Source organism: Channa argus, chromosome 11 (genome assembly GCF_033026475.1).
Source record: "Channa argus isolate prfri chromosome 11, Channa argus male v1.0, whole genome shotgun sequence".
Classification (NCBI taxonomy): domain Eukaryota; kingdom Metazoa; phylum Chordata; class Actinopteri; order Anabantiformes; family Channidae; genus Channa; species Channa argus.
In genome coordinates, this window is record NC_090207.1 from 23640214 (window position 1) to 23667554 (window position 27341).

The window sequence follows — 27341 nt, forward strand, 5'->3', positions numbered from 1 at the left end:
TGTGTATTTTTGTATTTCTACAATACTGCAAAGTAGGGAGCCAGAGGTCTTTGCAGTTTGTCATAGGGTTAATTTCATGTAAAAGGAAAATGCATATTAAGACATTCTGTTTCAATATGTTTTTTGTGTACCCAATTTTCATCATACTACCCCACCTACACCGACTCAGAAAATAATTTCATATATTTCCCAAAATACCTTTTAACAAACTCTAGAGAATATGCCCAAACTTGTTGCATTCAATGTGTGTAGGTGGAGTGAGCCAGATCCAACAGTGATGGCAAGAGAAACATTGAAATCAAAAACAGGGTTTTTCTAGTTCTCATAGTTCTCTAGTTCTCATAGTTTCTAGTTCTAATTCTCATATGATAAGCATTTCTCAAAATTTAAAATACACTGTATATATTTTATATATATTGAGGGGTAAAGAACCAAATATATCTTTGAATACTCACAATAACAAAAACTACAAGCAAAAAAAAATTGACATAGAATTGCCAGTGAAGCTGTACACAAAGTCAATTTTGGTCAGTTTAACCAATAAATGTCCAACAGTTATGGGGATATGGCATTTATATATAATTGGCTGTCACCTGCTCTGTTTCTCTGTGTCCAGCAGTCTCTGGATCTCCCTGGTTCTCCGCTCAGCCTGGTTCTTCTCTTCCTCCAGTGTTGCTCTCCAGGCGTCCCACTGTCTCTCCTTCTCCATTAGCTCATCATTCAGCGTCTCCAGCTCCATAACCTGTTCTTCCAGCATGGTGCACGTGGTCTTCAGTGTCTCAAGGTTCTGGGACAAAACAGGATTTGGATGAGCATTACCTCTGTTTTAAGGTCAAACTGTGCCAGGGACACAACTTAACAAGTTAATCATTTTAACAAAAAAAGCTGTTTTATTGAAAGACACATAAGAAGAGAAATCAAAAGAACCTTGTGTTTCAGCTTTTCATCGTTTTTTGCATCACCAAGCTCAATGCATATTATGCACGAGTGAAGTCTCTATCGAAACTCACAATACACAAACACAGTATATCCACCATCTAGTCTTTGTCCTACCAGAAGCTGTTGGTAAAGAGTCATTATATAGAAAAGAGATGGGGGCTATCAAGCTGTCTTGACAGTAGCTTCTTACTTTACATGTCAGATATGGTAAATGGTCTGCACTTATATAGCACTTTTCTACCTATTGGCACTCAAAGCACTTTACATTGCTTCTTATTAAACCATTCGCTCACACACTCATACACCGATGGGGGAGCTGCAAAGTAGCTGACCAACACTCACCAGGAGCAACTAAGTTGGGGTTCAGTGTCTTGCTCAAGGACACTTCAACTGGAGGAGCCAGAGATTGAACCAACAACTGTGAGATTGGTGGACAACTGCTCTACCTTCCTTTGCCACAGTCGTCCCAATATGGACTTCATTTAGCCATGACACAATTAAAATAATACCATGATCATATTGCTGGAGGGGTTTATAAGGAACATTTGATAGCAACTTAAAACAACATATCTGAATTTTGACAAAACACATACTAACAATACTAATAATGTAGAAATAAAAGCCCCGAACCCGTATTTATGTGGTGTTATTTACATGACATGTTTGGACACATAACATTTTTCACAGGGCCTACACAAAGCACTGTGTTTCATGTCTTACAACACACCGGTTTAGACAAAGCACAGGGAGACAAATATAGCCTGTGCCGGTGCTGCAGCAACACCATGGCCCTCTGAAGTCCAACGCTTCCACAGCTGACACAACCTGGGAGTGATGGGGATGACACATCCCTCCCACACACCACCCCATCCTTCGTGTATGACTTCCATCGCTGGTTACACAACCATCAGGACCGAGAGCGCTACTGGACACCCACACACATATCCTCCCACAGGGGCAGCACACACATCACACAGCCTCCTCGCTTGTGCTCTCTCTCTTGCTGCATCAAGAATACAGCGCATAACAATACTGAACTATTCCCAGGGTTTCAGCTGCCTGATTTACACTTAACACTGTCAGAGACGCAAGAGATGTCTAGGTCACCTGTCACAGTTATTGTGGAGGTATCACATAATGTGAGTAAGTGAAAACCTGGTGTCTGAGTGGGAGGGAGGCAGGGGAAAGAAAGCTGAGTTACACGAAGGAATACAGCGGTCTTATAAAAAAGAAAACTTGTTTTTTTAATTAATCAAAATGATCTACTAATGACAGCTGATATTTTGTGCCAGCCTACAATAACATTGGTGCATGACTGTTTTTTCAGAAAGAGGGAGGCACGGGGTAAATGCGTACACACAGTGGTTCATGTGCACATGCTTGAATGTTTTTTTAATCCAGACTGATTTGACATATTCACAAAAAAGTCATAATCTAGGTAGGAATATTGGTAAAGTAAAATTAATACAAACAGTGTCTCTCACAACCTGCCCATCAAATCCACACATCGGCCAGTGTTGTATTTAAACATGCCCAATTTAAAAAATAATTTGGAAATTAAGTTCATGATGCATGCAGCTATTACCATATACAGTATCTACCTACTTATACTGAAAAAAAAATACTTTAATATTTTTATTCCTGCCAGGCTGGGATACTGTGGAGTACCAGGTACAATTTGTTGTGTGTTTGCCATTTAGCTAGATAGTTAGAGAAATAAAACATGAAACGCTTTTGTGTAATTTCACCAAGTACATTTGCCAAAATATTAGAAAACAGATGAATACTGAACTGTAAACTGGCTCTGAGATCGCAAGCATGGACCACAACAAACGCAGTCACTCACAGACACCAAGAATCAGCTTCCTACCAGATTGGCGATGCCACACACTCTGATGCACCGCTCCCTCTACAGGGGCACACAGTGAGTTACTAAACTGAAGAAATAATCTCAGTAGACCAGCTTGAGTTTGTTTACCAGAAAAAGTAAATGCTATGAGTTCTGCATAGATGTCGGACCTTAGGCTGGGATGCAGGACCAGGTGTGTACTCGAGTGAGACACGCAGTGCTACCATCCAGGGTGGTGCCTGGGGCTGCCCACTGCTCCCCCCAGTGGAGGACAGGTTAAATGCACAGTTCCAATTTCAATATAAACATGCACACTCCCTAGCCACTTTATTAGGTACACCTTTGCAAATCCAATACAGCAGCTCTCCCATCAAGGTTATAATGTCTCAGTTTTTAAGTTGAAACTGTCAGAAAGGTGATAAGTGGGTAGTAGATTCGTACTGGAGTGAATTATAAGAAGAGGTGGCTCAAATGTTTTGGCCACCTTATTCATTTTAAATAGGGTGGCCAAAACCACCTCTTCTGCAGCCAGCAGCCAGTTACCTGTTTCTGGTTATTAAGGTGCATCTCGCGGTCAGCCACCTCTCGACGCAGTCTGTCCACATCCTGGCTGAGCTGAAGGCGATCTTCTCTCTCATCGGAGGCCTCATCCAGCTGCTTCGATAAGTAGAAGTTCTGGCGGTTCAGCTCAGCATTCTCCTGAGTCAGTGTGGTCAACTGCTCCTCCAGATCTGTTATCACCTACAGAGAATAATCAATATTTGCAAAGATAAAATAAAAACTCTTAATTTAATGTATGATATGCTTCAAACAGAAAGGTGCTTTGGATTAATTACATGGCCATGACCTGTATCCAAATAAGATTCTTAAGAATGACCACAGTTTACACTGTGCAGACAAGCATCCTACTGTAGTGTACATTCATTTCCTAATTTACATACATTACATTTATTGCTTACATCACACTTATAGATATAGCTTAGTGTAAACGATTTTACATCCACACAAAAACTTGACCCAACACCCCACACAGTTTAAACACTACTGCCACACTATTACATGATGCATATATCTAGGTTAGTGATATAATGCAGTAATCATTTTAAACTGGTATTTAGGCCACTTGTTTAACCCAGGCAGTATTGAGAGAAAGGAGCAGGCTAATCATTTCATCAGCATCAGTCTGTTCCCTTAATCAACCATGACTATTGCATGCTGTAGGGAAATGAGGGTTAGAGGCTGATGAGGCTGCCTGTTAAGACCGCCTTATTCTCAGCTCTCAAAGGAAACGTGTGTACCACGCAGAGCTTCAAGGTGGCAGTGTGGGGTGGGGGGGGGGCAAAGCTTTTAAGTACATAAATTAGCTGTCTGTTCTACACTGACTCAGTACTTCTGCTCCCCTAAGGCAGGGGACTGACAGCAGCTACTAAATACTTAAGGCGGGGTGAGGGAGTCAACGTTGCAGTGGATGCAGAAGTGAACCTCTACTGAATATTTACTCTACTTGTCTGTTACCCCCATCTACAGAGCAACCTGCAAACCTAAAGGAAATCACATCGGGAGCTGTGTGTCTTCAACGTTGCTAAATAGAAATTGCTCATTACTATTTGTGAGGATTGTGGGTGTACAGCCAATAAAAAGCCCAGTTAAATAGGCTGTAAATCAATCCCACAATTTCTCAGACGAAAATTGATTTAACATTTAATGTACACTGATGGCACAAAATACCAAGGAACATCTGCTCTTTCTATGAAACACTTATCAGAGAAAACAGTGAATCAGTCTGGATTTGGCTTACTCATAGGTTTTTAAATTAAACCACTTTTTTAGTGAAATCATTTCTACATATACAAATGGTAAAAAATAATACGCTGCAATAACCCATATATTAAAGTTACATGTTCTGTTGAAGCTGTACACAGAATACTGGTAATTTAACCGAGAAGATTATATAGTGAAACAACATTTCTGACAGCTGTGAAAGACTAACAGTGAAATGTAAGACAAAACTGAAAAGACTTTTTTCTTTAAAGAACAGGAATGTTCTCAGAATATTTCAAGGATTTTGGCACTTTGGAATTTGTTATATCTGTAAAAATAAAAAGGGGCTAATGCTGACGATTATGATGGAACATTGAAAATGATGCAGATGAAATGTTAAGGGGTGCTAAAATGATTAAGAATCACCCCCTGGGGACTAGACTAAATGTAATGATTATTTAGCCTGTAGTTGTCAAGATCTCTTCTCTTGGGTCCAAAGTGTCCAACATATAGGCCAGCAAATGTTAGGAGGATAAAGAAACAGAGTGGCATTTCAAATACTGCTTGTTGCAGAATTTCGCTGACTGAACACTGGCCAGCAGTTTGTAAGTAGGAGTATCTCAAAAGTTGAGCAATTCGATGAAAGATGGTCTTTTTTGATGGTGTTTTTTCAAAGTATAAGAAGGCCTCTCAAATGCTTTTCTCAAGGTGAGAGACAATGCGGCTCCAGAATAATACAATCACATGTTGTCCAATAAAAATTATGACATAATAAAATAAACAATGCGAAAATTAACTAAGCAACCGAGAATACAAATGGCGAATAAAGTTACTTTAACATGCACTACCAAAACAAAGCCCTGATTGTATGCAAAGCAACCAAAAGCTAACTAGCTAACAACTGTTAGTAATATGGGGAGGTTAAATTATAAGAAGCAGCTTGCTACACTGAGCAGTAGATTCTTGAAGTATTATTAGCTGGTTGGCTTCAGATGATGTCTCATTATCAGAAGCTGATGGTGATATTGCAAATAGAGCAATATGAGAAAATACAATTTTCTGCAGATATGGGAAAGAAAATAATCAAAACATTTACATGTTTAAAAATCCTCTAATTCAGTCAGACTGAGAGATTCTTTGTTAGCTGACTAACACACACACACACACAAATAATAATAAAAAAATATCTTCCAAACAACCATGATAGCTAGATAACTGCCATTATCTTCTTGTTACAGTTCCAGCAGGGGTAGTTTTGGTACTGATAGCTCACTTAGCTCTTAATGTGCACAGTGGCATCGTGGAAACAACCATTCAATTGAGAATTACTCTACCACTAATGGTTAAATTGGTCCTATTTGAAACACTTTGACCATAGACACAATGTTTTGAGGCAGCTCAAAAAGATTATAGAAATGCAGCCAGTTAATGTTCAATTCACACAAAAAAATGTACCAGCAAGAAAACGTGATAGAACTTGTTTAAAATCACATTATATCCTGTTTTATTTAAATGACTATTTTAAATTTATCCCAGAAGGACAGAAACACATATGGACTGAAACATTATAGCTAATTTCCATTGTTAGCTGTGTGTGATGATGTGTGATAATTCAGCGTTCAATGCCAGAAAAGCTGAGTAGCTTACCGCACAACTGTCTCTCAAGGCATCATACTTGCGTTGTAACTCGTCTCTATGTGCCTAAGAGTAATGACAAGACCAAGAGGGACACATTTTACTGCCTGAATTAGAAATCATTAAAGTACACATCATCTTCAGTACTCCTGTACATTCTCTCTCTCTCACTCTGAGGACAGTGATCTCCTCCTCAGCTTCCGCAGTGGTCTCCTCCAGCTCAGTCTTGGCCTGCTGCAGTTGACTCTCCAGAGCATGGCGAGCTGCCTGCAGGTTGCTGATCTGGGATTCGCGCTCTTGCAGGGACAGGGTCAGTTCTGTCACCTGACGCTTAATCTCCAGCTTTTGTTCCTCATGCTCCAGACCAATCTACGAACGCAGACAGAAAGGGGCATTGGGGATCAGAGAGGAGGAGGACGAAGAGGTGAATTACCCCATAGTGATATGCTGACATCCACATGAATGAGATTACACAGGATGCTTCACCTGCTCCACTATGACTTGCTGTCCTGTCCATTTTACATGGAGTTAATACTTAGTCACTCAATACCAATGAGTTCAAAATTCTCAAAATCAGACTGTCTAATTTACTTTCTGGAATATTTTGGAACATTTCAAAAGTAAAACCCTAAGAAATCACTACTAAATTCCATAATTTTCTCATGTTTCACATTTATGTATTGTACATCAAATGGTCTTTTTTAAATCAGCAACTTAGTGGCTGAGGATAATTTTACTGTATTATTATTTAACAACCGCTTTATATTCTGCCCCCGCTGTTACATGAAGTCATGATGCACCAGCATTCAGCTCTTCACCTTTTTAAGCCCTCACGTTGTTCTTGTTACATGTTTTCTGAAAGTTAGTCTTGGACTGAGTGTTGGTTGGTTTCTTCTCAGTCCTTGTCATGTTCTTGGGGGTATTCCAGCTCCTATATAGCTTCTCTGGCTCACTTAGTTTCCCACGTTTTTCCCCATGTTAAGTTATCTGGCCTTGTTTTTGTTAACACTGGTTTATGTCCTCCATTCTGGAATGATTTTTAGTTTATTCTTGCACTCTACTCGTTTCTTATTATTGCCCAATAATCCCCTGGATTTATTACACTCCCTGTGCCTGTATGTGGTTGGGTCCAACTGTTATACAAACTGTGGTAGTATACATAGTATAGATTCTGCCTGTAAAAGCTCCATAACAGCACATCATCAAAGAAGTAACAATAATTGATCTGAGACTGACAGGACATGAAATGAAATGTGAAATTAATTGTGAAAAGGGAAAACAACAATAAAGTGAAACTGTCACACTGGTGGGAAATTGAATCCTGCTTCACAACACAGTGTTCAACTCCACCCCCTTATATCTCCTCACCTCTCGCAGCCTAGTTTCCAGCTCCATGACACGGCTTTTATTGCTTTGCTCCTGCTGACTCATTTTCTCTAGATGCTCTTCCAGTTTGGCATTCTGGGCCTCCAACTTCCCGGCCTGAGACTCCAAGTAGAACTTCTGCTGGCGAAGCTCGGAGATCATCTCTTCCTGGGCTTTCCTGACATGACCACACATAAACATGATCAAAATTGATTAATATTGGCAACAAAAAAATAAAAGTAATGTACATATATTAGTTTGCACATGCCATGGTCTCTTTAACTAAGTTATTTCCCTTCATCTTATATTATGCCTCATTGTGCATGGACCTTAGTGTATCTTCTCTATAGGCAAAAACTTTTCAATACCACGATTAGCCAAATGTAAACAGTACTTACATGTTTTTCTGGGTGTAGATACTGCTGTTAGCTGCCAGTTTGTTGGCCTCTGACAACTCAGCTATTCTCTGCTCCAAGCTGTTCATCTTAGAGTCCATTGCATTTATGGTCTGAATAGAAGTTATGGACACTAAAACCTTAATTAAACATTCAGTCAGATCATTACATCACTTCATCTTTTACTTGGCTCACATACTGTATATATGCTCATTATTTTGAGGTCTGACTCAAAATTATTTTAATAAAAAAAAAAAAAATCTATGTCAGTATGATAAATGTTAAAATACACCTGAATAGTGTCACTGCCAAGCTGGTGTCGATTCTTACCGCCTTCTGTTCACTGATGATGCTGCACTTCTCCTGCACCTCCTCCTCATATTTGCTCTGACTGGACTCCAGCATCTCCTTATCAGCCATGTCCGCCTTCATTTGGGCCTCCAACACCTGCTCAATGCCAGGCAGCCCACAGAACCATAACCAGGATATCACTTAACAGGACAGAGAATGGTGTGAAGAGGACATACTGTAGATCTATTAAGCATAGAGTGCACCCACACCTCAACCAGCTGAAGCTTGACCACTAAACATAGCACAGAGCATTTCCTGTGTATTCACCAAGACATACCTGAAAGTTGTTTTGCATAGAGCCAATGGGGTTTGCATATATATGAGTATTTTTATGTGTTCTGAAATTTTACCTTGATTTTGTCTTCATAGAGCTTCTCTTTTTGCTTCAGATGAGTTTCTAAGCGCTGGGCTGTAGATTGCGTCTCTCGCAGTTTTTCTTCCAGCTCCTACACAAAAAGGCAAACATTTTAAAATTAGCAGCCACATGCACAAAGCGTAAAAGCAGCCGAAATAACTTAAGAACAGTTTCATGGGAAGGTAATCACAAAAAAACCTATACATTTGGTAATTATTTAAAGGTAATTCAAAGGAGTCATAAATCAAAATGATTCATAATTTTTGTTATTTGCCGTTTTTAATTTTACTCACTATGCTTTGAAAAACAATTTTAATTACTGACTTAATTAGCTTCAGTCATTTTCAAAATTTTCTACATTTACAATTCATATGCTAAAGCCAACACTGAATTTTGTATTAACGTTTGGTTAGTTGTCAGCCCGCAGCTTGGATTCTCTCTGTTCATTGATGCCACATGCCTTTTCTGTTGTCCAGAAAGCATTAACACTCCACTGGATGACATATTTCTTCATTCCCAAAAACACTTTGTAGACACTCTTTGGAGACTAGATAATTCCACCTTAAATGTTGTGTATGTGCTGTTCAACCGCCACAGTACGAGGAAGTGCCAAATTGGAGCATATGGTGCACCATTTGTTAAATATAGAAATGTCACCAGTTTTGAAATGAAGAAAGAGAACTACAAAGCATGAGTTTAGAAGATTTGGTTAGCTTTGGTGTCTCTACTTTAGTGGAGTCAATAAGAGATTAAATCACTTTATCAACAGACAGGTTTTGTTTTGAACGTTATCAAGGTAGCATATTACTTTATTATATAAAACCATTGAAACATTTTCATAAAATGTATTACACATGTATTCATGACTTAGTATGTATAAATACTAAAACCAGTCACTTGTCTATGTCAATATGGTTTTAGTAAGTACAGTAGGCATATTATGTAATCAGACACTCTTTATGAACCTTTCACAGCATACAATGTAACTTGTTACAGAAAGAAAAGGTAGGACTAAAACAGAATCTTTAGCCCTAGATCTAACTAACTGTTGTAAAAGCTCAGTTCCTATAGTAAAATATTTCTAAACCCGACCAAAAAGGTCCACTCTGCAGGTGTGTGAACAAGTAGTTTTAAAAGGACACAAATTATGAAGCTTTAGAGTCATTTAGATGGGCTTCTTACCTTCTTCAATGCATATATAATCAGTTATTTTTTTTTATCCTGGCTAATTAGACTAAAGAAGGGGATTAGGTGATGTGAACAAATGCTATGCTACACTTTTAAGAAAATAAAGGTGGGTTTTGTCCCACCCTGACAAGTGCAACCAAACGAAAAGAAGAAGGAAAGTGAGATGTCAATCAAACAGTCAGTTTATGCCCACACAAGAAAAAATATTAAAAGCACTGCTGTGGGTGTATTATGGCTATGTAGGGATAAATGAGACAGTATAATGTGAAACTAATGGGATAAAAATATGGGGTAGCTTTCTGCGTCTTGGGTACATCCTGGGTGGTATGTAGTTTACATTCATTGTATTCATTAAGATATTAAAGGATGCACCTGAAATCATAAATGTTATGCAAACACTTCCTCTGCAATTATGACAGTGAGCTATGTTTATCTCACACCTCCTCTTATTATTTTAGCTCTACACAGGAGTTAAAAGGTGGGTTACCAGAATTTTATCTGCCATCTGCTGAATCTGCTGGGCCTTGCTCTGGATCTCATCTTTCAGTTTAGTTTCTCGCCGCTCAACAATCTCCAACCTCTTCACCTGGTTCTCGAGAGTCTTCCTACCATCCTGCACACAATGGACAGTGATATGTAAACACTACATGCTTTAACAGAATAGTTTCCTATTCCTTTAATTTTTAAAAATGCAATTAAAAAGCTGTAGAGCACAATAGTGCTTTTTGCTCTTGGGTTATTAGAAAGACTACAAATAAAGACTTAACATTTTAACTTTAAGAGAGAATTGATATAATAGTATCAGCTACATCCACTGGGCTCGTTTTGAGTGTTTATATCTCATTATTCATAGTTGCTCACAATGATAAGCCCATTTGCATTCATGTGTCATGTTGTGTGAGGTCTTTGGAGCTGTTCAAATTTGACCACATGTACATTCTTTCTTCTAATTCCTGATTTGCAGCAAAATATACCACCAAGCTGTTAAGGAATTCAAATTTACTTAGTGATTTGGCCTGCATGAAAATGGTACATAAACAGTTTGCCAATATTATAGCAGAAGCCGGAGCACTGAACCATAGGAATAACTGTCAATAGAGAATCTATTAGCAAAATATTAATGCAGACTTGTTAGCCTTATATCACCATTCACAATAACTGTCCACGTACTCTTAACAATTTGGCAATATGTGTACATGCAAATAACTGAACACACTACATTCCCTCAGCATTTGGCTTGTGATAGATGAACATCTGACACGGCCATTTGTGTATAGCTTAAAAACACTTTGGTTAACTTTTTCCCTGTGTGCCTACAAAAATGAGACAAGTAGGTAGCTTCACAAACCAGTATGTACAAAATTCACAGGAACACAAGTGTCTTTGCTGTTCAAATTATGATCAACTGTGTAAAACATTCAGGCTATCTGACATGCTATCATGCCATCACAGCACAAGTGTTCCTCAGAAAGTGCAAAAACAACATGAGAGAACATATGGGCTCTTTTTGCTTAACAGATCCACAAGCCAGATTTATTTATGCAACACTTTTAACAAAGAGGGTTGCAAAGCAACAAATGATATGAGACACGGAATAATGAAAAGCAACAAGCAGGAGGCCAGAACACGTATCCAGAGCCGTCTTTGTGCACTGTGTATTCAGGAGGTGTGTAAGGACAGTTGAGTAAAACAGTTTGCATCCCTTTATGTTGAAATGGAAAAAAAGAGTAAAATAAAGAATGTTTTCATGAACAAGTTAAAGTAAAATAATGAAAATTATATCACTGCAAAACTTTGGTTCCCCTTTGATAAAGTAATAATTAAAATGTTAAATCAGGTGTCTGATCCTTTAAAAGGATTGTCAACACTTAATGCTTCATAAGTGGCAAAAGGCTTGTTAAACTGGGCTTGCACTATAAATTTGCAAGTGGGGAGATCTCCAAGGAAAGTGTGAAGCAGTTTGCTGATCAACAAAAACAGCGGGATCAGGAAAACAGCCTTCAAAAGACCTCACAATAAAATTGGTTAACCTTCATAAAGCTGGAGAGGATTTTTGAAATAGTTCAAAGTGTTTAGGGATAGCAGGACACACTAAGTCCAAGAAGTGGAAGACCAGAGGGCAGCATGCTCTGAGTATACTAAGGAGCATAAAAACAAACCAAATGAGTTTAGGAAGAAGATTATGTGGTTTGATGAGGCTAAAGTTTAATTATTTGGTACACATATGTAGCAAGAAAAAAGTCTGTCAATAAGTAAATAAGTAAAACACCACTCCCACAGTCCAACAAGGTGGAGGCTTGCTGATGTTTTGGGGGTGTATGCCTGCATCAGGCACTGGATCTCTGCATAAAGTGGATCGGAGAATGAATAAAGCCCAGTATCACAAGCTTTTAAAGTGAAGCCTTCTACAAGTAGTGAAAAGCCTAAAAGCTAAGATGTAGTGGATCCTTTAACAAGACAATGATCCAAAGCACAAAGTCAACTGAGAAATGGTTTGAGGTAAGTGTTTTCCCATAGCCTTCCCAGTCTCCTAAATATCATTAAAAACCTGTAGCCAGATTAAAAGAAAAGGCTGTATGTGGCAAACAGCCAAGCAATCTGTCGGACCAGGAAAAATATCATGAAGAATTGATTAAAATTACACCTGTAAGGAAACAAATGCTGTTAAACTCAAAAATGTTGTAGGCTGTTTTAAAGGCAAAGCAAGGACATGCAAAGTATTGGAGAACATTTTATAAAGGGGAATGCAAGCTGTTCCACTGCAATAATTTTCATTATATTAACTTTCTTTTACTCCTTGACCATTTCGATACTACTGACGAAAAACAAATCTTGAATTTTTTTGCCGTTTCAAAATATGGGGATGCAAAGATTTGTACTTAACTGTATGTACCTCAGTCTCACGGAGGCGTCGGCGGAGGCTGTCACTTGAGTCTTCCCTGTTTTGTAGCCTCTCTAGATCTCGTTCTATGCGCTCTTTGGCTAATCTCATAGTCTGAAGGAGATCTGTAGCCTCGACACTAGCCTTCGATGCCTTAGGATGAAAAAAAAAGCATGTGCTCATACTGTTTTACACAAACATTACTTTATTTACATTACAATTTACAAAGTTCAACCCAAGATAGAACGTGACATGGGAGATTAAATATTGAATACATCAGTGACATGTTGTAATGAAAAGGGGTCACCAGAGGCATTCTGACTAGTCTTTGGCTACATGTTCTTATACACAGTAAGCTACATTCATAGCTGTCAATCATGGGCAGCATTAAAATGTTACCCTACTGACCTGTGTCCACCAAAATGTTAAAACCACTAGGTACACTTAATGTTGCAGGTGCTTGGTGTACAGTATATCAATTAAAAGAACTGAGACTAAGAATTTCAACTAAATATGAAGAAAGGAATTTCTTAAACTAGTCTGAATTAAGTTAGAAGTAGACCTATCCTACATGTAGAATGACAGCCTTGAATATCAGCACTATAAACCCATATAATCTTGGCAGAATGTAAATCATAGTCATGAAACTAATTAAACGTTTTATGGAAACAAAAAAAAGAAAAGAAAGGAGCCTGGGAGAGACAAAGGGGAGTTTATACACCCATCTGAAAGTGCTAAATGGTATTACATCTCTTGTTTGGAAGCACAGACTAGAATAAATTATTCATTAATCTTGCTGGCAAAAATAGTCTACCTTGGAAAGCTTGTCTTGAAGCTCCTGGATCTTTGTCTGCTGCTCATTGTTGGTCTAAAACAAAATACACAGTCATTATTGTATGAAAATATTGGCTACTAGTGTTTTGTTGTCCATGAACTTTTCTTTGCCTAGTCTTTGCATAGAAATATTTTTGGCACCCTCACGAATCTGAGAGTCTTATTTTAATGAACTTTATGAACTACCTTCTCTAATTTGCTGATCATCTCCTCTGCTTCTGCTTTGCTTTGCTCTTTGGCCTGTAAAGATAAAAGAAATGATGATACAGACAGCATTGTCTTTATCAATAATTAACAGGTAAATCTCACAATATTGTGCAGCACAGTGATGGAGTGGTTAGTACTGTCTCCTCGTGGCGAGAAGGCCGCTAGATCAATTCACCTCGTGGCAGCGGCCCTTTTTTCCTTGTGCTTGTGTTCTTGAGCATGTTTTCCTTGTGCTTGTATGGGTTTTCTCTGGGTATTCCTTTTCGTTTCTTCCCACAGTCCAAAAACATGCATGTTAGGTTAATTGATGACTAAATTGCCCGTAGGTGTGAATTTGAGCATATATTATATTTGTCTGTTTATGTATGTCTTTCTGTTTTAGCCCTGAGAGTGAATGGCTCTCCATGATGGACCCTGCCTCTCACCCAGTGACAGCAGGGAAAGGCTCCAGTCTCTCACAATTTTGAACAGTATAAGCAGGTAAAGATAATGGATAGATGTATATCACAATAGCATCCCACTAGTAAAATGAGCTACACTGTGAGCCTTACTCTAAAACCGAACTTGCATGTGGAACATTTCAGAATCATTAACAGCTTTACAGTGAGGACCTTCTGCATCCTGTGCTGGTAGTCCGCAGCTTTCCTCTTTAGTTCCTCGCTGGCCTGCCGAGACTCTTTCAGCTCAGCCTCATACAGATCACTACGGCGACGGGCAGCCGACAGATCCTCCTCGAGTTGTCTGATGGAAACACGCATCTCTTCCAGCTGAGCATGATACTCCTGCACAAAGACCACAGAAAAGTTGCATGAACGAGAAAATGAAGGAGACAATAGTGGTAACCAGTAGATGCCATTTAGTATCAGAGTATATACATCTGTTAAATGTGCATGGACTGGGAGCCTTTTTGAATTCTGGCCCCTTATAAGTACTTCATTTGCTTGACTATATTTGTTTAGCAGCCATTAGGGTGCCCTTCTACTGCTACGGCAAAGTTTGGAAAGTAGAGTGATTAATCTATGTCTAATGTAAAGAAGAGTCCTCCAGCAGCCTCAGTGCTGTTTGAAGAAAATGTTCTTGTCAGAAGACACTACATCATTCATAAGAGCAAACTTATTAATAAGATATGTATTTGAGATATGCTGCTAGCACACTCAAATTTACCAGGATGGAAACACTTCAGCATAGTAAAGGTAATTAAAATGCTTGCATAAGCCAATATAATATATGTCAAATTCTCTAACACTTATAGGAATAGAGAAGACACACAAGATCTGGTCCAAGCATACCACACCGATGGTAAAAATAAAGTCAATAAATACAGAATGCACTGTGAAGAGAACGTGTGTGCATCAGCCAGAGTCACTTTATGCACATGTCCGCTTAACAGTATCTGTCATTGCTTAACAGATCTAATTTGAACGTTCTCATCAGCTTGCAGGACACATCAGCCTGTCTGTCACACTAATAAAAGTAGCATCCTTCTGCATCCAGGGAAGCGGATGCTCAGATGACACGTATTAAGACAACCGAGACAGTAACAGACATGATTACAACAAGGCTAAGTTATATAAGTTATATGCTTAATTGGAAAAGGAAGCACCCCTGGATCATTGGGTAAAGGGACTCCCCTACTAGTTAGACCATTGTGTCCTTGACATGTAAGCATTGATTTGTGTGGGTCAGGTGGGGGTGTAATGTCTGTGTAAGGGAATTAAAGCAAAGAAAACTGAGCAAACAATATATTTTCTGAAAAGGCATGTTATAAAACATACATTCAACACTTGTTTTAGCTATTGTGAATCATTTACTGATATTAAAAACATTTCCATGAAAGCAGATTGAAAACTTACACAATTCCTCAAAAAACAGGAAGTCAGACTTAACACTATCAATTTACTTTGATGCTTTACATATTTACTACACCCCAGGAACAGGAAGAGACATTCAAATTCATATTTCTTTTATATCTTGAGGCTCCTTACAATCTCTACAATCTTCTATTCATAAACCATAAAACACATACATTTATATGCATGAATTTACTGTGCATGAGAGTTTATTTAAAATGAGTCTGACTAAAAGTATTTTTATTTCAAAAACAGGATATGTCAAAGAAATATCAAACGACAACTTTTGTGTTTTGAGGCTAATCAGCCTCAAAGGTGGTAAACTATCAAATAATAGGTTAACCCCTAAGTTTCACTTAAACATAAATGAATTTGCACCTTCCCTCTGTCAATATTCTTGCTGTCTTAGATAAGGAGAGTGTGGTGTTCTCTTTGCTCTGTCTTTAGTAAAATTGTCTGTTTGCACATGTTTGCAGGTCTTAATGGCTTTGGCACAGATTGCTTTTCTCTGAACAGGAATCTATCCCCAATCTCTACTGTTTGTTGATCCAACACTGCATGGGTTCTGCGTGAAAATGATAAACACTGCAGTTATATGACATAGCGTGGGAGACAGATGCTTTTCAAGATGAAGTGCTGGATTTAGCTGGCGTAAATACCCTGCTGTGCAGCACCACTACAGAGCAATGTAATATGCATGAGCAGAAAACTATCCTTATAAATTTATAGATACAGACTCTAGTTTTTTAATTTAATCATGATGTATACAGAGAAGGCTTTCTTTTGAGAAGGTTTTAGATTTTAGTCTCAAGTTGCAAGGTGCTCAGTTACAAGAATAGTTTTATACTGTAGCTAGTGACCACCATGAACTTCACTCACAATTCCTGACATTTCCCGACAAAGATTGTGTTATGAATGTTCTGATAGCATAGCATTTAACTTGTGCCAAAAACTATCTACTGGCAAACTAATCTTGGCGAGCAGAGATCCAGCAGTCACTTTGGCAGCAAATCACACCGCAAATGTCAAACTGGCTATCTAATAACTATATTCATACCTACCCTATGAACACAAAACTGTTTAGGCAGTTCTAGCTCCTTTCAAAAAAAACCAAAAACAAACAAGGAACACCAGTGACATAAACACAAGTTTGTCTAATCTCCTGGATTCAGTTGCACCTCTCACCATAGAAGTTATACAATTAAGAAGCTCTGCACCTGGGTATACTGAAGAAAGATGTATCCTTAAACAGACCTGCAGAAGCTGCAAATGGTGGAAATGGAAATCTGAATCTCTTTAACTTCACTGGCATGAGTCTTTGCTGATTTACAAACATGCTCTGTCCACTGCAAGAGCAGCATATTTCTCTCACTTAAATAGTAAAAAGAAACATAATCATAGATTTCTGTTTGAAACCATTGTCAGACTTACTGAAAAGAATACATTTCTTAATTCCTTGCCCTTTGGCGCACAAGCTATTCTTGAGTTTTTGGCAGTACAAATGATGATATTAGCTACACAATAAGCTCCTCATATTCGTTTTTTCTTACAAAATAGGAGTAAGATGACTTACTAGAGCATTATGATATACACTCATTAGTCTCTAGTCTTTCAAAATTTAAGACAATATCCCAGGTGGTGATAATGAGTGAATGATTTACATTACTACACGCACTCTTAACGCTCTACCAGCTAAACTTTCTAAACATTTCTGGCCAGTGTTGGGACCTAAACTACTGAATATTTTTACTTTATCTCTTACCACTGGCATTGTCCACACTAGTTTTAAAGCTACTATGGTTTAACCTCTCTGAAGAAATCTCATCTTCACCCAAAGTCACTATCAACCAGTCTCTAACCTCACATTCTTCTGAGATGTAGAGATGTATCTGAATAGCTTAGAGTCCTAATATCTAAACATAACATATTTGAACCTTTTCAGTCTGCTTTTAGGTCCTTTCACTCCACTAAAACTGCACTCACTAAAGTGGTAAATTATATTCTACTTAGATTCCACCTCTGTGCTTCTCTTGTTGGATCTCAGAGCAGCTTTTGACACCATAAAATACTTTATACTCCTGAAACAACTTGTTTGGTATCTCTGGATTGGCTCTTGCATGGCTAAAATCTTAGTTTTCTAAAACAGCAAATAACCTTTTGACAGCCAAAAACCTTGGTGTTAAATTTGACCTTAGCCTCTCCATACAACACAAAGAAAGATACCACCAACACTGCCCTTTTTCATAACAACGCTAAAATTTGATCTTCTCTGTCTATGACTGATGCAGACATTATTAAGTCATGCTTTGGGAGCATCCAGATGTTTTCAGGCCTTCCATAAGCTATTATTACAAGTCTTTAAATGGTCCAGAATACACATTAAACCAATTATAGCCTCCCTTTATTTATCACACAACTATGTCACTATGTTCATGTGCACTATGAATTCCTTCAAAGATAGACTGTCAGATAGCCTCTCTTTTTTCCATGATTCATTGGACTAGGACAAAAATGACACAGAGCCATGGAGTTTTTGGAGAAAGATCAGTGAGACAGTGGGATACAGCAAAGGCAGCAGGCTTCTAAATTCCCCTTCAAGTGTAGCAATCAAAAGCTAGTGGCCTTCAATTTGAGTTCCTGTAGAATTTGAGGAAACCCATAAGAACTCCCAGGATAGCTGGAAGATCCAAAATCCTAGGCATTGAGGTCATGCTTTAAACACATCTGATCATGGATAGCGGGGCATCTGTCTGTACCAGTTAAACAAACTGTTTTCACAAAGATGCAGCATTTTTATTCTGAGGTCCTGGTGAATTGCGCAAACCTCTTTTAATCAAATACTGTTTTATATTGTATTAATGTAATTTCTGAACTACAATACATTTAAAACAGTTGTTACAATTTTGTAACTTGAAGTGCATGCACTAATAACTAATATTAAATACTAATATTGAATATATATACATGCACGCATGCACACACGCAGGGGCATGCGCGCGCACACACACACACACACACACACACACACACACACCCACATATATATGAAGGATAGGGTGCAATCCTCTTATAATAATATATATATATATATTATTATTAAATGTATTTTATCCAGTAATGGTCAAAAATTCAGTTTCTCAAACAGTATGAGCTAAGGCCCCAGCACCTCATCACGACAGCCTGCCCACTGCATCAGTGCTCTCTTCACTTGTAGGTATATGGCTCTCATCACCATAGCAACCATTGCACAATGTATTCAGTGCTTGGTAACCAGCGCTAGTGTAGGCTGAGAAAAACAGGTTGCATTTCTATTACTTTTTTTAAGAAAAAGTGGCACATAATGCCAGGACTATGAATTCTCATGTTTTCTGTGTGTTGTCCTCAGTCTTGTAACAGCTTAATCTATTGCTGCCACATACACACACTTACACATACTCATACATGCAACCACATTCATTTTCAGTAATTAAGGACTACATGTACATTAAAGCTCCACTGCCTTTTTCACAATTATTTCTGACCACACTGACAATGTGGTCACCCAATCTGACAAATGTTCAATAATCAACTTAGTCTGAAAAATGCAGTAGGGTGTCTTTTCTTACAACCAAACTTAATTAAACTTTTGTTCAATTATTTTAAAGTTACTTTACAAAGAATAACTTTTAATAATTCACTAAATGAATTGGATTCTTATGCTGTGTATCATTTTGTAAAAAGGAGAATAATTTCCTTATTATTACTGATATATCCTTCGAAGATAATGCAACACGAGGTGTACTGCACATGCTGTAGGTGTTGAGTGTTACGGTTGCTGCACATCTACAAAAAGTGGGAGGGTTCCAACATTTGCCTGTCTAATTAACATTCACACACTTGTGCCCTGTGACTTGACCTGCTTCATCTGACTGCCAATTTGAAAAAAAAAGTATTTCTTTTGACATTTCTGATTAATGCATGCATAGTATACACACAGTATACACCCTCAAATACATTTACATGTATTCATTTGGCAGACACTTTTATGCTAAGTAGATTACAAATGTTAAACACACACACACACACACACACACACACACACACACACACACACACACACTAGGCTCAACTTGGCGGTAGGTGTCTTACTCAAAAACACTGCAACATGGACTGCCAACCTTGCAATTGGTGAGTTGGCAGTATTTCTACACAGTAAAACATCAATAAAATGACATAACTGTAATGTTTCATAAATTAACGAGTTCAAGTACTGTGTGTTAATTCAGTTTTGAGCCCACAGCATAGTCTGAACCATAATTTGACATCCAAGGTTCTGTCCTACCTGCTCTTTGATCTCTTGAAGCTTGTTGCTCTGCTCCCGGATGTCATGAAGGAGCTGTAGTGCTTTATCGTCCTCCTGTGATACTTCCATACGAGCCTGTTCTAAACTACGCTTTAGGCTCTGCAACCAAGACACGCAAACACATGATCTCTTGATAAAATGACAAACGGAACATATTTGTGAAATGTTTTCATCCATCCAAATTATATCTGTAAATCTCAAATGCTATCACAAATTTATACTGCATCTGTAAAAGTGAAACATAATACACATGTATTTTGACTTGTAAACACACAGACACACACACACACATGCACACAGTAGTAAAGGCTACTCACACTGCATTCTGTGATGTAGGTTGCCAGGTCCTGTTCCAGGATGGTCCTCTGAGTTTCTGAGGCCTTAAGCTCGATATCCTTCTGCTGCAGCACTGACTCAAGGTCAGACATCTTCCTCTGGACAAGTGAAATGTCCTGCTCAACCTGGAAAGAGCAACATAAAATTAAACAAGCTTTTTTCATGATAGCTTAGTGTAATTTAATTAATATGTGGCCCTGAAGGATCTGAATGCATACAGTACACCGCATTTCCCCTGAGTGTAGATTTGTTGGCCATACGTTCTTACTGTCTAAAATATAACTTGCAGTGTGTGTGTGTGTGTTTGTGTCTTTAACAGTTGTGTGGACAGATTTTTGTATTTAGTTCACTGATATTGTGAAGAGACTGTGTTATTGTGGACCATTTTGGTGATCCACAAAGTGTTTTGTGAGGATTAAGACAGTTTTAAGAATAAGTCTGTAATTTGATTTAGTTTAGGGCCAGGTAAAGGTGGGGGTTGGGCATTTGTGATGGTTAAGGTTATAGTAAAGTGCTGGGACATGCCAATAGCTGTCCTCACAGTTATAGAAAGACAAACGTGTTTGTATGTGTGCATGCAAGTGTGCAGGACTGCTCTTGTTTGGTGGCACATGGCATTGGTAGTGAGTGATGATACAATCAGACGTGCCATTACAGCATTACAAGGCCTGAGGAACATTGGAAACCAGAGAAACAGCAGGGCTGGCAGCACAGTCACTGATACACAGTCACAGTGCTTAGAGTATAGCAGCACTAACACACAGTCAGAATGCAGACACATGCTCATAACAACACAGTGTCACAGCATGGGGCTCCAGCCGGTAAAACCGGTGGCTCATCACTATATAAAAATCCAACAATACTTGACAGAAAGACCAGATATAATCAAAAATGTATGTGCCATTTACAAACATTTAAGAGACAGCTCGAAATTGTTGTATCGTAATCTGATAACATATAGTATTGATTTATTATACAAACAAACTCTCATTTAGCTCAGTATATACATGCGCAAGTTTGAATATTTTTGTAGGATACAATGCATTGCAACTGGCCAGTCTTTAACATTCTTACATAAGCATGGGAAAGTAGCCAAAACCAGACAATTTCACATGACATTGATGGATTATGTTTGCGAATCATACAGGCTTCCAAGTCAGCAATGTTTGCTGTTCTTAGATTTTACATTTATGTTTTATAGTGGTATGTATACCAGATGGTAAAATGGTTCCGTTAGTGCTCGTGTATAAATCCATATTCCTCTAAACGAACCATTCCACCTAGCTACAGTTATTTCATTATTAATTAGCTGCTAAATTTTACATTTGGTGTTTTGTTAGTATTACAAGACAAAATGTTATATATAACATTGATTTGTCATAGTTAATGGAGTTGCTAGCAAATCCACTGAAAAAGCTTTATCGCCCAGGACTAACACATCTAACACATCATTTGTTGCATTTTCCTTAGCAAAGCAAGCATCAATATGACATTATTAAAAGGAAATAGATATAGTTAGCATTTTCTTTCTTTTAAATAGGAAAAGATGATGAAGATTTTGTAAATAATTTCCAGATGGGAAAGAATACAATATGTATTGTGTTGTGGTGAATCACAAATAAACTTAATTGGTTTCTTTTTGCTTACATGATCTTAATTTGACCTTAATCTTTTCACAGTTCTTCCATTTATGGGAACTGCCTCAGTACCTCATACTTTGTCAAACCCATGGAATAATCCTACAGCAGCAGTCATTTAATTTGAAGGTTTTTTCACTTTTAATTACACCATTACGTTTAAAATCAAACATACTATAAGTTGTTCTCTGTTTAATTATACACCCATGACTTATTTTTTATACTGTAGATGTTAACATGTTTAAATGCACAAGGACAGCCTCATGCTCCAAAAAAGTAAGACTCACATACTTAGATACAAACAAAAGAAACACACACACACACACACACCCACACACACACACACACAGGCGTGGACTTAAAAGCAAAAGTTAAGCATAAAGGCAAACTGATAGCTGATTTAGCTTGCTTTGGAATCAAGCTCTTACCATGTTAAGAGTAATACCTGTGACATGTGTCCAGCAATTCTGTTTTTGTGTTTTTGACGTAATGATGTTTTTCCAAAGAAAACTCTCTTATCTAGCGAGTTGATGGATGGAGCCACTAATCTGTGTAAGAAGAGAGCATGAAGAAAGGATGAGAGAGGGGGAAGGGGGAGAGAAACATGACAGAAAATAGTCTTTATGCACAACCGCTCTTGAAAACTGAAGGGCTGAGTCAGTGCACTTATGTAAAACACTTAACTCTGTTATAATCATACAGTATAGACCACTATTTTCAGTCTGTTAATTGGAATAATTTTCTTTCTATATGCTCTTTGACACTCATAAAAAGTCACATCATTGTCTAACTAAAATTTTACCTTTCAGACTTGTAAACAATAACTAGCAAGCCCTAGATCGCAGTTGCAATTACTGTAATCAAAACTCAATAGGTCAGGTTGATGATAAAGAGCTAATGAAGCAAATATGTCCTACATTTCAAAACCAGACTCTAATATTGGCTCTAATACCAAGAACAGCAATTAGCAATCAAGCATACAAGACGTGAGAAATTCACATGACACATAGTCATTCCACAGCTTTAAACATTAGCACTTATTCTGTTTATAAAGTAACGTGTTTATGCAGATCACTAGCAGATAAAGTATGCTGTTCACTGTTTTGGTACTGAATATATCACAGGAGACCCATACTGTGCTGGCCAAATATGCGCTCTGATTCTAGCTTAACAATGACTATAAATAGCCTGCTCATATTCACACAACAGCCTCTTTTACCACCACTGGATATATTTGGCAACTTTCGTGATCAAGAGGCAGTCAGAAGAATGAGCGACAGAGGAAGAATATCTATTAAAAGCAGAGGCTTACCTCCCACTCTTCCCTACAGTTACATGCTCAACTCAAGCTTAAATAACATGTAGACTGTAGTGCATTGCTATGTAGTTACTGTTCCATGATTGTGTTGATGTGAATTCTCATTAGTTACTGTATATTGTCTGTATCATTTGTTGTGTGCTCCCTTGTCTATACTGTCTGTGACAGGCCAAGCTGCCTAGAAGATCATATACAGTGGCACATGTGTCAAAAAACAAAACTACACAGACACTGCAGCTGAAGAACAGACATTATGAGTCTCTAGAGATGACACTGGTACTTACTGATATTTGCCCAGAAATATGAATGATGTAATCATTATGCCTTGAGGGTAATTTTGGGGGTGGGCTGTACAGCCACACAACAGGCCACACAGCATGTTTTCAAGCTGCACCAGAATTCTGTATGGTTTTCCAGTTTGATTGGCACAACATGATGCAGAAGCAGGTGGCTTGTAATGAGTGATGGCATGAGCAAAACATTTCTTGAGGTGAGCTATAGCACCTGCTGATTACCCTGTAGGCACAGTGCATCAATGATACATAATAGTGTTGTCTGGTTTGGATAAGATATCAAAATTGTATTTGTATTTGCTGTTCTGAAAGCATGTGCTAGGTGGATAGAGAGAACCTATTTTAACCCTGCAGGTGAGATTTTCAAAAGCCTTATTTGCCCTGGTTCATATCTCCTGGCAGATCTGAGACCTGAAATCCACAAATGAATCTCAAACTGTACATTCTCTTGCAACACTAGATGATTTGGTGTTTTATACTTCTTAACAATGCGAAGAACTTCATCAGCTAGCCAGTGGTAAAGTTGTTGGTTACAGGGTACTATCCTAGCATGAAACACCAGCTGGGACTTGGATTTGGCTGTCTTCCTCCCAGACTGAAGCGTTAGCTGACTGCCCATAATGAGCTGAGCTAACAGACTGTGCAGCTGGGCTCCTCCTCTGCAATAATTAGCTCCCTGAAACCAATTACTAATAACTATACATTTAAAACCTCCTTACAACAACAAGACATTCTGACAACTGAATTGCCCAATCTACACTATGGCTGCATTTCCAAATGCTGTTTCCATGTATTTGTTTTACACTCCAGAAAACAAACCTACGTTTTTGCTTGTTTTTACAATGAATGCAAGCAATATATTTACAGCACCTATATTTACAGCACTCAGAGATGCTTAGCAAATCCTGCTTGTTTATGAGAGTTCACCAACAACAGACCAGTAACATTTACAGTGGAACCCTAGCTTCAACTCAGTTGAGGAGCTCTTTTTGTGGGTTGAATATTGTGTGCTGGGGCATGAGTCAGAGTTGTTGAAGAGGAGGAGAGAAGAGAAAGGTTGCATCCCAGTCATGGCGTTGCTCTACATTCAGTCTGCAGGATGACCAGGGGCCAGTGCTACTGTATGGGCTGTAGGCAGTGGGTGAATCACGGACCTGTTGCCACACTGTAGTGGCACAGATTCTCCTCTTAGATAAAGCTCATAATCCTTTGCCTCCTAGTTTGAGCTTTCCATGCACTCCACATATACCCAAGGTACATTTTATGCCTACTGCCATTATGAATACAAATGAGTAATATTGCTGTCTAAAATGGAGTGAGATATTTACTAAAAACATAAGGTTCCTAAAGATTAGGGAACTATAACCTTGTTCAAAGAATAAATGCAGATATTATAATTCTATACATATTGATTGGAGTTATACACCGATCAGGCACAATTTTATCACCACCTGTGCAATTCAATGCAATTATAATTTGTCATTTTTTAAGTTGAAATTTAAGGTGGTCGAACTCACTGGATATCACCATCTATAAAAGTATGTTGAGCACTTGGGAAAGCACTTCAAAAATCTAGACCATCATATTATCACAAATCCAAATGACAAAGAGGATCAGTGTGGGCTTCTTAAAGACGCTTTTGGGAAAATGACACTTGAGGATATGAAGCAGTACTTTCTCTCTTATTACACCTCATCACATTAACATTGATAGAGCTGTTCTGTAGAGAGTTGGTTTCTTTATGACTACGGACAGGTGTCTTACATTCCCTTTGTGCCATCTATCATTAGTTTGGTTTACTTCTACAAACAGGTAACTGCATTCCAACAAACACACATGTCAGCACAGTTATTATGGCAGAGACTTTTCAGAATATTTTGAGATGGGGTGGATGTGGCCCATTTGGTAGAGTGGCCGCCCACTGACTTTAGGTTCAGCAGTTCGCAGCCTGACGGCACCTGGCAATATGCCGATGTGTTCCCAGGCAAGACATTACATACCTAAACTACCCAACATGAGCTGTTGATGTTGCACAAGGTTGCATATATCACAGTCCGGGTCCGAAGCCCGATAAAATTTGGGAGGCTTGCATCAGAAAGGGCATCCAGCATAAAAAACCTGTGCCAAATCAACATGCAGACCACATGATCGTCTGTGTCAACCTAACTTATAGAGTGAGCTAAAAGATTACATTAAAAGAATATGTAGTCTGAGAACTTATAAAGCATCTAGTGTATCTATCAATCTATATTTATCATAAATTTTCTTTCTCTGTCTCCCACAATCTTAGTATTATTTAGTATTTATTATTTTTTGGTCAAACATCCTGTCAGTATTGTAATTTGTGATCCAGCTGAAGAGATGGCAGAAAGAAAACAGCAAAACCTTTTTATCTCCTCTACACTTGGTAAAACCTGGTGTTACCATAGAGATATATTTTTCCAACCACAATCTTCATGTTGTCATACTTTTTTCCCACAGACTTTATAATTTCAGCTGTCTTTCTGCATTAAATCTCAACCGTAACTCTCCAGCACATTTCCAGCTAGCTTATGATGAGTTGAGATCATTTGGAAAATAATGCATCATAGATAAACTTTGTCTCCAAACTTCTCCATTTTTGATATTGATTCAACTCATTTCTGCTAATATCATGAGTGGTCTAATTATGACCATACATACATACAAACAGTGGAGAGTTTAAACTCTACCCCAGGGAGTGACAGCCATCTGTATGAATGTATGCTACAGTAAGCAGAGCAATGAAGAGAGATGGGCAAACAAAGACATAGCATTTCAGTGTCGTGACCAAGAATAGCGCGCACTCATAATAGACAAGATACAGATGCTGCATAAGCTCGGTGCTAATAGTGTATCTCACTCACTCCATAATTCTTCAGCTGTAGTGTTAGTCAATCAATTAGGCGATAGTTGCTGAGGCTGGGAAAAATACAATGCACTGTAGCAATTCACAGTACAGATCTTGTTTTCATTGTTTCCCTGACAAAGTCATTGCCCTCAAGCCCTTCTGTATCTTTGATGGACTGAGTGAAATAGTGTAACACTTACTCGGAGACTGCTACAGTTGACAGGTTTTCTGTGAAGCTCCTTAGGCACGGCACTTCCTCGTCCAGTAAGCCCGTTCATGCGGGGTCTCCCTCGGAAGCCACCAGCCAGAATGAGAGCTTCGCTGGTTCATCAAATTTGGGGATGTCATCCTCACTCGGGAGAAAGTGGAGCTGAGGGGAGAGAGAGATGTGCTGTGGCAGGGCAGAAAGCTGTGTGAGGCAGCATGAGCGACTACATATTACTGCTAACAGAAAGGAGAGAGAGAGGGAGGGAGAGGAGGAATACGGAGAAATTGCATTGTAGAGTAATGCAGTAAACCAGTGATCACATACTGTAGAGAGTGAGCGGAAGCGCTCACTCTCTCTCTCTCTTCTCAGTCACCCGCGTATCCTTACCATCCCCTAACTCATTCTTCCTCTCCCTGTATTGCAGTAGCCATCACTAATCACACTAATGTATGCAGCTGGAAAGAGAGCGTTAACATTCTGCTCTCAATAGTTGTAAACTACAGTATGTTCGAGTCAGCTACCGAATAGTCCTTCAGTTGTGCAGCTCATTATTGTCTAAACACAACACCCCTACTAAACCATGTTTAAATGAGTAGGAGCATTGAGTTATAATGACAAGATAATCAGTAAAATAGTAAATTCTGCTTTTATGTGCAAGTAAACTATAATGACAGAAAGGAAATGATACAGTTCTTTTTTGAAGAAAGATGCTACATAAGTGCAACATG

The 27341-nt window shown here is 38.4% G+C and overlaps 1 protein-coding gene across 14 annotated transcripts in view; it reads right to left on the minus strand.

The window, feature by feature from the left end:
- LOC137135678 (citron Rho-interacting kinase) overlaps positions 1-26968 on the minus strand; it is a 41275-nt gene extending 14307 nt beyond the window's left edge. For 4 of the 14 annotated variants that reach the window (XM_067520111.1, XM_067520112.1, XM_067520105.1 and 1 more), the window contains exons 1-16: positions 26606-26963; positions 20270-20413; positions 19932-20051; positions 14372-14542; positions 13740-13793; positions 13534-13587; positions 12732-12872; positions 10326-10451; positions 8646-8741; positions 8275-8391; positions 7948-8057; positions 7553-7727; positions 6356-6553; positions 6197-6250; positions 3332-3529; positions 594-787 (exon numbers count right to left, since the gene is read on the minus strand). In XM_067520111.1, the coding sequence (XP_067376212.1) occupies positions 594-787; positions 3332-3529; positions 6197-6250; positions 6356-6553; positions 7553-7727; positions 7948-8057; positions 8275-8391; positions 8646-8741; positions 10326-10451; positions 12732-12872; positions 13534-13587; positions 13740-13793; positions 14372-14542; positions 19932-20051; positions 20270-20413; positions 26606-26683 (2030 nt within the window). In that variant the 5' untranslated portion in view covers positions 26684-26963. Of the gene's footprint in view, positions 1-593; positions 788-3331; positions 3530-6196; positions 6251-6355; positions 6554-7552; positions 7728-7947; positions 8058-8274; positions 8392-8645; positions 8742-10325; positions 10452-12722; positions 12873-13533; positions 13588-13739; positions 13794-14371; positions 14543-19931; positions 20052-20269; positions 20414-22353; positions 22474-26605 lie in introns of all 14 variants that reach the window. The other 10 variants (XM_067520109.1, XM_067520103.1, XM_067520104.1 and 7 more) reach the window with 7 other exon arrangements.
- Between the last annotated feature and the right edge of the window lie 373 nt (positions 26969-27341).